General features: G+C 58.2%; 2 protein-coding genes across 2 annotated transcripts; both read left to right on the top strand.

Annotated features, from left to right (window-relative positions):
- Positions 1-1,412: 1,412 nt before the first annotated feature.
- ENPP7 (ectonucleotide pyrophosphatase/phosphodiesterase 7) lies at positions 1,413-5,007 on the top strand (the record flags this gene model as incomplete). Its single annotated transcript, XM_079544299.1, has 5 exons — positions 1,413-1,656; positions 2,565-2,710; positions 3,486-4,106; positions 4,356-4,569; positions 4,919-5,007. 5 exons carry the CDS (start codon positions 1,413-1,415, stop codon positions 5,005-5,007), a joined length of 1,314 nt encoding a protein of 437 aa, XP_079400425.1.
- A 5,094-nt stretch (positions 5,008-10,101) lies between these two features.
- Positions 10,102-14,254, top strand: CBX2 (chromobox 2; the record flags this gene model as incomplete). The annotated part of the gene is made up of 5 exons (XM_079544491.1): positions 10,102-10,188; positions 10,271-10,314; positions 10,950-11,015; positions 12,602-12,671; positions 12,920-14,254. The coding sequence occupies exons 1-5, from the start codon at positions 10,117-10,119 to the stop codon at positions 14,252-14,254; spliced, it is 1,587 nt and encodes a 528-aa protein (XP_079400617.1). The 5' UTR covers positions 10,102-10,116.
- Positions 14,255-14,487: the final 233 nt, after the last annotated feature.

Below are 14,487 nucleotides of genomic sequence, written 5' to 3'. Positions count from 1 at the left end.
CCCTTGGGGAACAGCTATGGGCAGCACTCCTGCTTGGAGCTCCCAGGCACCCACCCACAGTGAAAGCATCAGCTGCACTCCCAGCACTGCTCCCACGGCCCCAGCAGCATCAGCAGCATCAGTGAGGGGTCTGTGAGCCACGGCAGCCCCTCGGCCACAGCTGCTCATAGGGTGAGAGTGGGGCTCTGCAGGTGCCAGATCAACTGCATCAGCTCCAGGTGCAGATCAGCAGAGTCTCCAGGTAGAGTGGCCAAAGGTAACGTTCTTTATCTGCACCTCATGCTCCACAGATACTGAATATCAAAATGCACCTCTATACACTCCTGTTACTAAGTGCTCCTTAGAGATTAGAGCACTGCTCCTCCTCAGTACCATCTTCTCTTTCCCAGTAGAGCAGATGGACACGATAACTTATCAGGACCTTCCCACGTGCTGTTCATCACTAATAGCACAGGGACTTATCGACTCACCTCACATCAGCATGTGGAATATTTAGGGCTACTCCCGAGCTGGGCAGGAGATAACATATTTATCAAGGAACCCTTTGACCCCTCAGTGCCTGGCAGGCCTCTATATCCTCATGGAGAGGACAATACTGGGGGGATGCTCAGGGGTACCAAGGCCAGGAAGGGAGAGCCACGGGCAGCACAACTCATCTGCCCACCTCACCCTGGGAGAGGACATGCTGGGGGATGAGCCCAGGCAGGGGAACCAAAGGAGAGATGGTTGAGCTCAGTGAGGCAGGGGAATGGCACAGCACTTGGGTAGCAAAGCAGCCAAGGAATACATCCAGAACCTGAGCAGAGAGAGGGATGAGCAAAGACACAAAGGTTGAAAGTTCAAGCCCCGGGGACCCATGTCAACCTCTGTTACATAAGCCTAGAAAAGCCTTAAACTTGGTTTTGCTGAGAAAGGAGGCGTCAGCAATGATAAAACCCCAGAGAAGTCATAAAAATTACAGACGGTGATAAAATGGGATGTCAGCCCAGCAGAGCTTCGCAGCAGGCGATGGGACCGGGGCCGGCACTGCAGCACGGAGGGGTCCCCATGGGGAGGGGACGTGGGCTGCCAAACGTGGTGACAGCATCCTTTGGGCTGTTCCAGCACGTCCCATCACCTCGTTCTGCTTGTGGCAGAAAACTCATTCATGCTTCAGCCACAGGAAGAACCTCACATCACAGCCACGAGGCACCGCGGATGGAGGCACAGATGTGGTGTTGGAGGGGGGAAGAAGTCCCAGCTAATCCACTCCAGCCGGACAAAAACAAAGAGGCTCCTTCTGATACGAAGTCCTGGCTGAAGCCCTGCACCCGATCAGCTATTGCAAGATTAGATAAGAGCTGAACTTAGTCCCCTCCTGCATATATTAACACCAGCTCCGGATGTCTGTACTACCTCTCCTCAAGGGCAAGATGATGTTTGCTTCCCTGGTGCTGCTGTTTGCTGCCCTCCCTGTAGCAAAAGGCAGCCCTGTGCCACACGCATCTGGCCGTGACAAAGTCCTCCTGGTGTCCTTCGATGGCTTTCGGTGGGACTACGACCAGGACGTGGACACCCCCAACCTGGATGCCATGGCTGCAGAGGGGGTGAAGGCACGGTACATGACCCCCGCCTTCATCACCCTCACCAGCCCGTGCCACTTCACACTGCTGACCGGTGAGTGCCACCGACCTGCAGAATGGGAAAGGGCAAACGAGGGGTTGGGTGTAGGAAAAGTTACTGAGCCAAGCAGGCGGCCCACGGACCGGCCTTGAAGGCGCCCTGAGCTTTAGCACATACGTGCTGGGGAGAAAAGAGTTGAGGTGCGTTGAGGTAGAACTGAACCTGTGCTCATCGGAGGTAAATGGCATCAGACTCAGCCGACAGCCTGCTTTGATAAGGGAAATGATTTTTTAGACAAGGGAGATGCAGCACATCTCATCTTCCCGGACTTCAGCAATGTATTTGATACGGTGCCTCGTGGGAAATCATTAGTTAAGATGGAGAAGATGAAGATTAGTATGAAATCTCTAATGTGGGTAAGTAACCGGCTGTGGGAAGGCAACAGCAGGTAGTGCTGAAAGGAGCGCCGAGCAGCAGGGAGGGCAGCAGGGGAATTCCTGCAGAATCAATGCCAGAGCCAATCTTATTTAAGATTTTCATTAATAACCTTGGCATAAAAGAGTGGTGCATGCTAATGAAAGCTGCTGATGAGGAAAGGCAAGGGAGGGATGTCGATACAAAGGAGGGCTGGGACGTCACGCAGAAGGAACTGCGCAGCCTTGAGAAGCAGGATAACAGAAGTAGCATGAAATGGAACAGCACAGAGGGCCGGCCTTCCACTTGCAGCAGGGATTTGTGCTTTCTGCTGACCTCGTCCGTTGTGAACAACAACAGAAAGCGAAAGAGCCAAGAGATGGGTTCAACATGGCAGAAGGGTGAACCCTAAATGGGGTGGAAAGGGCAGGAAGCACTGCAGGAGGGATGAGAGCCCCACAGCGGGTCCTGGGATGCTCCCAATAGCTGGGGAGCCCCACTGCTCGCCGAGCCCCGCTCGCCCTCACCCCGTCCGTCTCTTCTGGCAGGGAAATACCTGGAGAATCATGGCGTCGTCCACAACATGTGGTTCAACACCAGCACTGGGGTGAAGCTGCCCTACTACACCACGCAGGGCATCGACAGCTGGTGGGACAACGGCAGCCTGCCCATCTGGATCACGGCACAGAGGCAGGCAAGTGGGGCTGCTGCTCTGCGGCTGTGCGCTCCAGGCAACGGGCGAGCCACGATCTCTAGTGGCCAGCAGCTGACTTCCTTGCTGCAAGCGACAGGGCTAATTACAGCAGCAAAAAGAAAATTAAATCCCCAGGCAGCGGCAGGTATAACTGTGATCGTCCTGTTAAAAATAGAGAAAAATTAAAGGTGCGTTTCGGCTTTATTAAGATGTTAATAAAAGAAGTGATCTACTCCCTCATTAAGAAGAGCCCAGCCAGCTCTTTAGGGAGCAGACTGAGCCCCCACGCTCTGCAGTGCACTGGCCTCATCTCCTCAGCCTCACCCAGGGGGGCTGTGCAGGGGGCTGCTCCCCCCTCACCGAGGGCTGCAGAAAGGCTTTGGATCTGGCTTTAAGGCAGGACATGAGACCTTGCCCCAGACACAAACCTCTGCTATGTGTACCTGCCAGATTGGACCCGTTGACTTCAGGGTGAGTGCTTGCGTGACTGCAGTAAAGCACACCTTAATGCTAGCATGGTACAAACAGGTCAGTGTGTCTGAAGTTATCACTAGCGTTGCTAACGTCATGAGAGAACCAGCAGAGAGGGAAGGGCAGGGCTTACAGTCAATCACTCTTAACGGGTGGTGAGCAAGAAAACTTTGTTAGAGGCAGAGGTAGACATCAAGGGGCTGAGTGAATCAACCACATCCATGGGCAGCAGTTGTACTGACTGAGTAGTACTGAGTGAGGCAGAGTGAGTTCAGCTGAGTTCACATAACATCTTCACTAACAGGGTTTAAAGACAGGCTCCATCCATTTCCCTGGGACAAAAGCAAAATATCAAGGAGAAGAAGTGAGCCTGAAGCTGGTGGAGCCTCCCCTGTTCAACTACAGCAACGAAACCATTTGGAGACAGAACATTGACACTGCCATGGAATGGTTCACAGTGAACAACCTCGACTTCATCACTCTCTACTTCGGTGAGCCAGACTCAACAGGACACAAATACGGCCCCGAATCCACGCAGAGGAGAAACATGGTCAGCCAGGTGGACCAAACCATCGGCTACTTAAGGCAGAGGATCAGAGAAAGCGGCTTGGAATCAAACCTCAACCTCATCATCACATCTGACCACGGCATGGAGACGGTCATAAAGAGCGACGAGATCCACCTCCGGAATGTCGAGAACTTCACATTCAGTGACATCCAGTTTGAACTCTTAGATTACGGACCCAACGGGCTGCTGATACCAAAAGAAGGGAAATTAGAGCACGTGTATTCAGTCCTGAAAAATGCCCACCCAAAGTTACACGTGTACAAAAAAGAAGAGTTTCCAAAGAGATTCCACTACGCCAACCATCCCCGGATCACCCCGCTCTTGATGTACAGTGATCCAGGATATGTGATCCATGGGGTAAGATGCATGTGCACGCACTTTACTGCCTTTCTTGGATCTGTCTCTTTCTTCCTCTCCTCTTCACAGCCCATCAGAACCTACCTGGCTTTATGCCTTCATTTTGACCCATCTCCCCACAGACAGGTGGTTATACCCTGAGACTGCAGAACACGGGGACCTGGAGGGAGGGAGCAGGCACACTGCCTCCATGAGGCCACGCTCCAGGGGGCTGAAGAGCTGGGACACTCACATCTGTCTGCCTTCCAGAGATACAAGGTGCAGTTCAACACGGGAGAGCACGGCTTTGACAATGAAGCCATGAACATGAAAACCATCTTCCGCGCCGTGGGGCCGGCCTTCAAGCAGGGGCTCATAGCGGAGCCGTTCGAAAGCGTCAACGTCTACGCTCTGCTCTGCGAGCTGTTGGGCATCGCGCCGGAACCTCACGACGGTTCTCTGGACGCCACGAGGTCGATGCTGCGTGAGTCCCCCGCGTCCCATCGAGCCCCGACGGCGCGGCCGCCCCGAGCCCCGCATTGCCGCACGGACAGCGCCACCTAGCGGCGCCTCCCGCGGCACCCCGGCAGGAGCGCCCCGCGCTTCGCTTCCCCGCACAGCCCCGCTTCCCCGCAGCAAGTCTGCCCTTCTACATTTCCTTCTAAATGCCTACAAGTGGCCCAGAAACCAAAAGCAAGGCTTTATGCTGCCGGTAGAGGTCAGGAACAGGAGGTTACGCGGCCACCTCCCGCCTGGTGGCTGCTCTCTGCACCAGACCCTGATTGAGCTCAGCCACCCGCCACCAGGGTAATGCTGCACTTTCGGCGTTGCAGGTTCCAGCGCTCCTCTCCTTGCTGCAACAAAGCTGCCAGTGATGCTGGGAATCGCTCTCATCTTGAGCTGCTGGGGAGGAGCATACTAACCCCTACCAGAGGTAATTACTGTACGGCCAGAAAGCTCTGTGCAGGTGCTGCCTTCTTTAGGCACGTGCTCTGTTTGCTCTTCCTTCCTTTGGGCACTGCCCACCAGCTGCATTCTGCAGAGCACAGGTTTCTGAAGTGCACAGGTCCTCAACTTGCTGCACAGAGCAGCAGTACCACCACCAGTCCTCCTGTTTACTTGTCCCCCTGCCCTGCAGCCTCTGTGAGCTGCAGATATTTGTCTAACCAAACTTTCTGGCTTTATGGCTTATAGTAAAAAAATGGGCAAACAGAACCCAGGTACCCCAAGCTCAAAACCCACAGCACACGGGAGAGGCTCTGGCTGCAGTCCTGCAGAGCCATACCCACAAAGTTTTGCCTACCAACAGCTCTCACCCTGGGCTGTAGATGCTGCTCTTGGAAGCTCTGGGAGAAAAATACACCAAGCTTTAATCCTTGATGTTATTTGGAGAGACAGAGTCAGGACACACCAGATCACAGCAAACACCCAGGGTCTGTGGTTCACAAGTCCAGGACCACGCAGACTCTGTGCCCACCTGGGTCAGCCCTGCCTGGTGCTGCTCTGCACAGGGCTGATGTGCCATGGGTGCATGGGGCCATTATACAAGGCCAAACTTTTATCCTCTGCAGGAAGCAGCCCAGGATCTCTCCCAGGGGCTCAGGGAGCAGCACAGCTCTGCAATCTCAGGGTCCTTGGCGCTGCCCTTCTGCCTGGGGCATCAGCATAGCAGCTGCCCCGACCCCGTCCCAGATGCTGAAGTGCCTCTCCCCAACTCTGTGCCTCATCTCAGGGGCTCGATAAACATCTGTTGCCATAGAGATTTGCTCAAGCTGCCTTCCCTGCGTTGGTTTCACCCAATAAGATGAAACAAGAGACGCACGCTTTACTCAGAAAAAAAAAAAAAAAAAACAGGAAGAAAATGTTTGGCTTGAAACCATATTGGGGGTGGGGGTCAGACCGGCAGCATGCAGAGCAAACAGTCCATTAGGCAAACAATGGGGAGGCTCTGCAAGGGGAGCCACATGGGCCGGCACTGCAAATATTACTTAAAATAATATCAATACAGTAACTTTGAAAGTAATCCTGCTGTGACCTTGGGGCTTTCCACCCTGGGCAGAGGCAGCCAGGGCTGAGGCGACACTGCTGATCCCAGTGACCCCATGGAGCTGACAGCCAAAAGAGGCACAGCGGTGCCAAGGGTCCCCATGTGGCCACAGTGCAGAGCACAGTGGGAGCCTTCCTGATCCGACCTCTTACCTAAGGCTGGGGTTTGCCTCAGCTGTGAACTCTGCACAGGGCGATGTCCAGCAGAAAGCCCTCCAGGCTGGAGGCTGAGCGCGGTGCCGCCCCAGTGAGCGCAGCGCTGCCGCAGCCCCGAGTCGCTGTTTCGACTTCGAACAGGGGTGAAAAACGAAGGAAGCGTCGAATTTGCGTATTTGCATCAGAAGACACCCAGCCCCGAGCTCGGAGCCAGCAGGAGCAAGGCTCGCTCCTTCCCCACCCCCCGGGCCGCGAATGAAGGAGGGGAGCGGGAGGCCGAACGACGCGGAGCGATGCGCTGCGCCCGGTGCGCGTCCCGGTGCAGTTCCGAGTGCCGGCGGGCGGTGGCCCCCGCGCCGTGCTCAGCTGCCGGTAGCACAGCCCCGCACAGCCCCGCACAGCCCCGCTCCGTTCCCGCAGTGCCGGAGGAGCTGTGAGAGACCCGGAGGTGATGGGGGTGTGGGGGGAGCTGCGCCCAGGTGCTGCCCGAACACGGCACAATTCCCAGCCCGGCTTCTCCTTATGCAAACTCCATAACCCGAAGCCGTCGCAGAGGTTGTCTTTGCGTCCTTCCCAGCCCTTCCCTTCGCATCTCACACCTCGCACGCATTCACCGCGCGACATTTCAACCCCGGCCAACAGCCAAACCCCCGCCTGAAGCCGCTAAGCCCTGCGCTGTGCCTCCCCCTTCCATCCCCACGTAATTCATTCCCCACCACCCCCCCCCCTCCCCAGGGCTGAGGGTCACGCAGCAGGGAGAGGCCTGTTGTGCATTGCATCCCAATTTGCTATGCATTTCCACACCATTTGCTCCCCTTTCTTTTTCCCGTACTAGAAAGATGCTTGCTACCCAGGGGTCCAAACTGCTCCAAGATGGTAACATAACAACAAACATCGACATACATACATTTATGTTCTTTTGGCACACACGGTTTGCAGGAAAACTACTGCTCTGGGGGACGGCCCGCACCCCTATTGCCCCCACACCCCACCACAGGACCCAGCAGCAGAAGCTCTCTGCTGTTCCATGTCACACAGCTGCACGGTTCCATCCCCATCTGTGCTCAGCCTGATGCTATGCAGACCTCCATGCCTCCATTCACCGATGCTTTAGGAAAACCAGCATTTGCCCACAGCAAATATGGCCACAGTGGCACACACCTCTCCCCCTCCCCAGCCTGACTCTTTGAAGCCAGGGGAGTTTTGTGCCCTTGGCACACCCCCACGTCATGCATGACGTCGTGGCTGCCCACCTCCATGCAGGTGACAGAGCTGTGGGCTGTGGGAACGACCTCACACTGCTGGTGGAAGGAAAGCCAAGCTGAATTATTCCATATTTTACCGATGGGAATGTAACTGCACCTTCAGCTTCCGGATGCTGCAGTGTGTTCCTATGGGCTGGCGAGCAAGAAAGCAAAACGCCACGCTGCTTCACCTCTGTGAAAACCCAACTTGCTGTCCAGAAACACCCACACTCTTCTGAAGCCCACTGCAGCATCCTGTAATCCACCCCACCAACCTCACCCCAAGGTTCTGCTCTGTGGGTGCAGATGCTCCTCCCTCTCCTGAGCACAGCACAGCCCCATTAACCACCACGGCCCCCCCACGCATGGCATGCCTGACATATTTGGGAAGAGCTATAAAATTATATTCCACCAGGTCAGGTCATGGCTCTGCATCTCTTTTTTTTTTTTAAGGTGCTCTGGTTCTCACTGTCCTGATCCCATCAGGCACACGTGGTGAGATTTGTCATTTGACCACACAGCTCCATCTCTGGAGCTTAAAGCCATCCAATAACAGGAAACCTGGGACTGAGCTGAGGAAGCTGGCACACCACACCAGCCACCACCGAGACAGGGAATGCCGAGGGAGCAAATCCCCACACAGGGTTGGGATCACTATGGGGTGACCCGCAGTGCCAGAGGGGTGCACTGCAATGCAGACCACGCAGCTCCCAGCTGTGAGGATGGCACCCAAAGGTCTCTAGCTCAGCAAAGCGACAGTGGAGCAACACAGAAGTTTTCCCCACTGATGGCAACGGGAGCTCAGTTCAGTCGGTGTGGGACACACACGGTGTGCTGGGATGCACAGCATTCCAGGAATGTGGGTTGTGGAAACAAAGGGATGGCGTTGGTCAGGAGGGTCACACAGGAACAACAGCTCATCGGACACAGCACTGCAAACACGGCACACGCTCAGCCCCCATGCAGACCCAGAGCTCTGCTGCCACCTCCCTGCCTCAGCTTCTCCCAAGCTCAGGCAGACAAAGCACCAACACCCAACCCAGCCTCTCCCTCGGCGCTCTGCGAAGGAAGAAACCCATTATCGCATTTTTGCATCCTGCAGAGGAGCTCAACAGCACCGACACTGAGATGAGCCAACCCTCAGGAGAGAGCCCACCCAGCGCTGCAGGAACACGGGCTGATTTCCTCGGCGTTCTTATTTCCTCAGGCTTATCGTTCCCTCGGTGCTCCTTGACAGGCAGTTCAGGCCCTGCACATCCCTGCCCAGTGCCAACACAAAGCAGCATCAACGCCAAAGTGTGCAGGATGGAAACTCTCACATGGTCGTTTTTTCCTTTGACTGCACACAAAGACCAGAGCCGACGAAAAGCAAAATTAACTTAAAAAAATTAAAAGGTGCGGTGCTGGCTCTTATATTTCTACATCACTTTCGGCTGAAAAAAATAAAAATAAATAAACGCTTCTAACCATTCTTCTTGTCAGCGAACATCAACAGCCAAAAGAAAACAATCAGCTGTGACACCACCCGACGTCGGCTGAGCACCTGGTGGGGACGCAGCGCCCCGACCTCCCGGCAGCTCCGTCCCCTCCCTCCATGCAGCGGCACGCCGGGCCCGGAGGTGCGCGCAGAAGGGATTCTGACGCCGGTATCGCTTACCCGACACGGGCGGCCCGGGTTGCGGGCGGGCGGGACGCGCCATGGCCCGCTCAACCCGAAGCGGTCGGGCTGCGGAGGTTCCTCGCCCCGTGGCTCTCCCGCACGGTTATTACCCGCAGGCTCCGGGCCCGCGGCTGCGAAATCCGCGCGGTGCTGACTCATCTCCTCCCATGCCCGCAACGCACCGTGTGCCGCTGCTCCACGCCCCCCGCGCTGCCCCGCGTCGCTCAGTCGCGGGGAACGAAGCCGCGCCGGGCGCTGCCGGGCTGCCACCCCCCGGTGAAACGCGATTCGCTCCCCCCGCAATGAACCGTTCAGAGCCAGAACCGATGGCAACAACACAACTCCGGTTCACCGCGGGGCCGGGCGTGTGCGGAACGCCTCCGGCCCGGTGGGTTCCCCCCCCCTCTCCGGATGCTCCGAGAGGCGATACGGGACCGCGGGGTCGGTCCGGCTCTCGCCAACCCCAGGCGTGTGCGGGGACGCCGCGGCATCTCCCCCCAGCCCCGCGCCGCCCCCCGGCCCCGCGCCCATCGGAACAAAGCCCAGCGCCCGCTCCCGGTGCCGGGCCGAGCCGGAACCGCCCCATTGTCCCCGCGCTGCAGGAAGGGGAGGGGTCGCGCAGACAATGCCTCCCCCCACCCCCCGCCGGCTCGCCCCGCCCCCCGCTCTCCATTGGCCGGCGGGGAATTTGGGGAGCCCCCCCTCATCTCCCTTTGCCTTCCTCCCCCCCCCCATGGGGGCGCGCGCGCTGCATTGTGCCGGGGGGCGCGCGGGGATGGGGGGGGGCGGGGGCGCGCGCGGCCGCCGTCGGGGGCGCGCCCGGGGGCTCCCCTTGTGTGTGTGTGTGTGTGTGTGTGTGTGTGTGCGTGCGTGTGTGTGTGTGTGCGTGTGTGTGTGCGGGGCCGGAGCGGGGCCGGCCGGCGCCATGGAGGAGCTGAGCAGCGTGGGAGAGCAGGTCTTCGCCGCCGAGTGCATCCTCAGCAAGCGGCTCCGCAAGGTGGGCCCCCCCCGCTTCCCGGCGCCGCCGGCGCCGCCGCCGCTCCCGCCGCTAACGCGCGTCTCTCCGCCTCTCTCCGCAGGGCAAGCTGGAGTACCTGGTCAAGTGGCGGGGCTGGTCCTCCAAGTGAGCGGGGCGAGCGCGCGGGGCGCGGGGTGCCGCCGCCCGGCCGCTTTTGTTCGGGCCGCGCCGCTCCTTTTGTTTACAAATAACGCTGCCCGGCCCTCCCCGTCGCCGCGTGGGGCTGCTCCCCCCTCCCGCCGGGCCGCCCCCCCCTTCCCCTCCCGCCCCTCCGAGCACAAGCACCGATCGCGCGTCCCCTCCCGCCGGGCGACCGGGGCTGCCCGCGCTGCGCGGGGATCGCCTCGCGGTGCGGCGGCGTGGCTGCCCCCGGCCTGCCCGGCCCGGGCCTCTGCCGCGGGCTGGGGGCTCCGCGCCGCCGCTGCCGCGATGCTCCCCGCCCGGCCGTCCCTTCCCCAGCCATCCCCATTCCGTCCTCGGCTCCCCGCCTCCCGGCCACCTTCGTCCATCCGCGGCCATCCCCGTCCCCGGCCATCCCTTCCCCCTCCGTCCACGGCCGTCTCCTCCCCGGCCGTCCCCACCCCAGCGCTGCCGCCGTGGGCGTCGGGTCCCCATCGCAGTGCTGCCCCACGACCCGGTTGTCCTCAGATGAACTCCCCGGGCCCGGCCGGTACTGGGGGTGCGGGGGGGGGGGGAGCATCGGTCTCCCACTCTCTCCCAGTGCGCATCTTCTGTTCCAGGCACAACAGCTGGGAACCCGAGGAGAACATCCTTGATCCAAGGCTCCTCCTCGCTTTCCAAAAGAAGTGAGCAAACTATAAATATTTCTTAACAAACGATAAAGTCAATTAACTTCTAATTGGCCACGCGTGCGGTGGAAGTTGTGGAAACAACAGCCTGAAGCTTCCCGTGCCTTTTTGTAGCCCGGCCCTTTTGTTCATCTCCTGAAATTACCGTTCAGGTCCACCTAGGACGCCTCTCCCAGGGCTGGGTAAACACGGAGGATTTATGGCCCTGTGCACAATATGTTTGTGCTCCTGCTGCACAATGGGCGCACGGCAGCGCCCGGCAGAGCTCGTGCTCCCATCCCACAGCGGGGCTGTGCCGGGGGGTGGCTGTGTGCCCGGGTTGCAGAGCGGTGAGAAAGGCACCGGTGTGTGTTTACGGAGGGCACAGCTCTGTGAGGAGTGAGGAATTGATGGGTGGGAGAAAATGGTGTCCTCTGCCAGAGCCGGGGCTGCTCCGCTGAGCCGAGCTGCAATTGTTCTGCAGCTATTATACAGCGGGCGTCAGGCTTGGGGCTAGAGAATAGCCAGCTGGCTGCAAGGAACGCAGCGCTGCCAAATATTTTGGCTCCGTATTAATAAAAAATCATTAAAGTTTATGATAGGATTTAATTACAGCTCATTTCTGCATCCTTTTTTTTCTTTTTTTTTTTTTCCCTTCACGGAAGGAAGCTGCCGGTTAAATCCCAGGCAGCGCGCTGTTCGATTAGCAGCACGCGCTGCAGCTCGGCGCTGCCCTTTTTAAATGGAGGAACACCACACAGCACAGGAACATCAGCAGTGCTCTTTGTGCCCAGCCTGTAGGGCTGAGGGTGGAGAGGTGAAACGAGCACAGGGGAAGGCGTTTGCTTTCACTCTGCAGGGGGGCCAGGCTGCTGCTTGCTGCAGAGGGGAAGCTCGGCTCTGAGCGTACCAGCAAGGAAGGGCTCTGCAGACAGCTCGGATGCTTCCGTTTGCCCGTTCCCATTGTAGCAGGAAAAGCAAGAATGGGAAAAGCTGCTGCTCAGGATGGGGCACGCTGCGGTGTGTCACTGAGTGCTGGAAACTTCTTGCTGGGGCAGTGTTGTTGTAGGGAATAGGGATGAAGATGAACAGCTCTGGGTGCAGAACGTTCTCAGGTCCCGGTGCAGGGCCATGTTGGGCACAAAGTTCTTGGAAAGCACCACAAAAAGCAGTGCTGGTTTTAGGAGGTGCCTCCAGAACCAAAATGCCATGGCAGCCCTTGGGAAGGTGATGCATGCATGCACATGGCTCTGTGAGCACTTTGGGAAATGCATTGCAGCAGTCCATGCAGCTCAGCTCCACGTTTTATGCAGGGATTTTTCATCTCTCTGCCCATGTCACAGGGCTCTGCTGAGCAGCAAAGCATCCCATTGTCTTGACAGCCACCCTTGCTGGGAGATCACCATTTGTAGAGCCCTTCTCTTCATTTCTAATTCTCTTTTTCTCACATTGCATTACATAGAGGAGCTCAGTGCACACCAATGGGCTTGTGTTTCACTGAAAAGCTGCTTTTTAATGAGAAAAAAAAAGGGCAGAAGCAGGCTGGGCTTGTGGTGTGTTGTTTTGTCGTGCAAGCTCTGTCTTTAAGCAGTGCCTTCTTTCAGGGAACATGAGAAAGAAGTGCAGAACCGCAAGAGAGGCAAGCGGCCACGGGGCAGACCCAGGAAACACGTGGTGAGTGCTGGGGTGTCTGCAGGGGGACTCCTCTTCATCACTGATCCGGTGAGGTGTAGGAGATGGGAGTGTTCCCTGGCCCCTGTGTCCCGCCAGCACCGCAGGTCAGCCTGGTTTCATGGCACAGGGAAAGAATCTGCTTGTCTGCAGTGCCTGGCTGGACGGTGCTGAGTGGTTTGCAGTGCCCACAGTGGTGATTCCATCATTTGCGGTGACTTTTTCCATGCCCCTCTCCATTTGCTTCTTAGGAACCAGAGATGCCTTCGAAAAGTAAGTCGAGCAGCTCCTCTTCCTCTACGTCTTCCTCCTCCTCCTCCTCTGATGAAGAGGATGAAAGTGACCTGGAAGCAAAGAGAGGTCCCCGCAGCAGAGAGACCCACCCGGTGCCACAGAAAAAAGCTCAGATCCTGGTGGCAAAGCCAGAAATGAAGGACAGTTCCAGAAAGAAACGTGGGCGGAAACCTCTGCCCCCAGAGCAGAAAGCAGCTCGAAGGACCGTGAACCTGACAAAGGTGCTGAAGACATCCCGGAAAGAGGTGGGGGGCAGCAGCAAGCTGCTGGGCAAGCTGCAGCCGCAGCACGGCACACAGGGCACGGGGCTGGCTGGGCTGAAGGAGCCACCGGGTGCATTGGCTGGGCTCAGCTCCGGGGGATCCTCGGCAGAAAACATCCCCAGTGCGATGAAAAGCGGCTCCAGCAGCCCCAGCCGGGCCATCAGCTGGCAGAGCTCCATCGTGCATTACATGAACAGGATGTCTCAAAACCAGAGCTCGGCCGAGACCTCGCCGCTAGGAAGGCTGGCGCTGAAGTCACAGGCATCCAGCAAGAGTGGCTTAGGGCTGGACTTAAAAATGAGGAACCAGAAAGGAGCTGGGGAGGTGGGGCTGTCCATGCAGGGAGCCAAGACCACCAAGGTTCCTGGCAGCGGCACCGGAGGGGATCAGAAATCGGGGTTCACCACCGGAGCCCAAATGCTGCACAATGGCAGCAAGACGCCCACAAGCTCCTCTGCTCCTGGGGGGCAGCAAGCATCCAGCCAGGAGCTGAACCTCCAAGCTTTAAACCTGCAGAGCGTCAAAAACGGGCAGAGTGCAGCAAGTGGGAGCAGCGCGCCTCGCCATGCCTGCAGCGCTCTGCCCAAAAGCACCACCGCAGCCGCGGGTTTGGGTCCTGCTGGGTCCAAGGGTGGCGGAACCAGTGCCGGCTTGAACGCTGCCAATGTGGGAGATGGCAGCAAGAGTGAGAAGCAGGCACGCAGGGCAGGTGCTGGTGACAGGGACGTGGCCAAGGGTGGCACGGCCAGTGGGCAGGAGGGGCACGCGGCCCCCGAGAGCCGCAAAGCAGCCGCCCTGTCCGAAATGAGTACAGGCGACGAGAGCAGCTCGGACTCGGATCGGGATTCGGCTTCCTTTCCCAGCGTGGGTCAGAACATGTCTGTCTCCATCCAGACCAGCCAGGACTGGAAGCCCACCCGCAGCCTGATCGAGCACGTCTTCGTCACGGATGTCACCGCAAACCTGATCACAGTGACGGTCAAGGAATCCCCCACCAGCGTTGGGTTCTTCAATGTCCGGCAATACTGAGCCGGGGAGCCGGAGAGGAGGGAGACGTCCTTCAGCTTCCCTTACCCTTGCCCAGCTCTCCCACTAGGTTTTCATTTCTTTAGGTACTGCCCCACGGCAGGGACTCACGCGATGACCTCCTGCCACCAGCCCCGTGCCCCTCCACTGCAGGCAGTGCCAGCTCGGACCTGCAGCCCCTCACACCCCCAGGACCCACTGGGAGCTGTGTGCAGAGGGTCGGGAAAGGTGGTGAA

This window comes from Tetrao urogallus, assembly GCF_951394365.1.
Source record: "Tetrao urogallus genome assembly, chromosome: 18".
Lineage (NCBI taxonomy): Eukaryota > Metazoa > Chordata > Aves > Galliformes > Phasianidae > Tetrao > Tetrao urogallus.
Note: the sequence above shows the minus strand (reverse complement) of the source record. Positions and strands in the feature narration are given on the sequence as shown.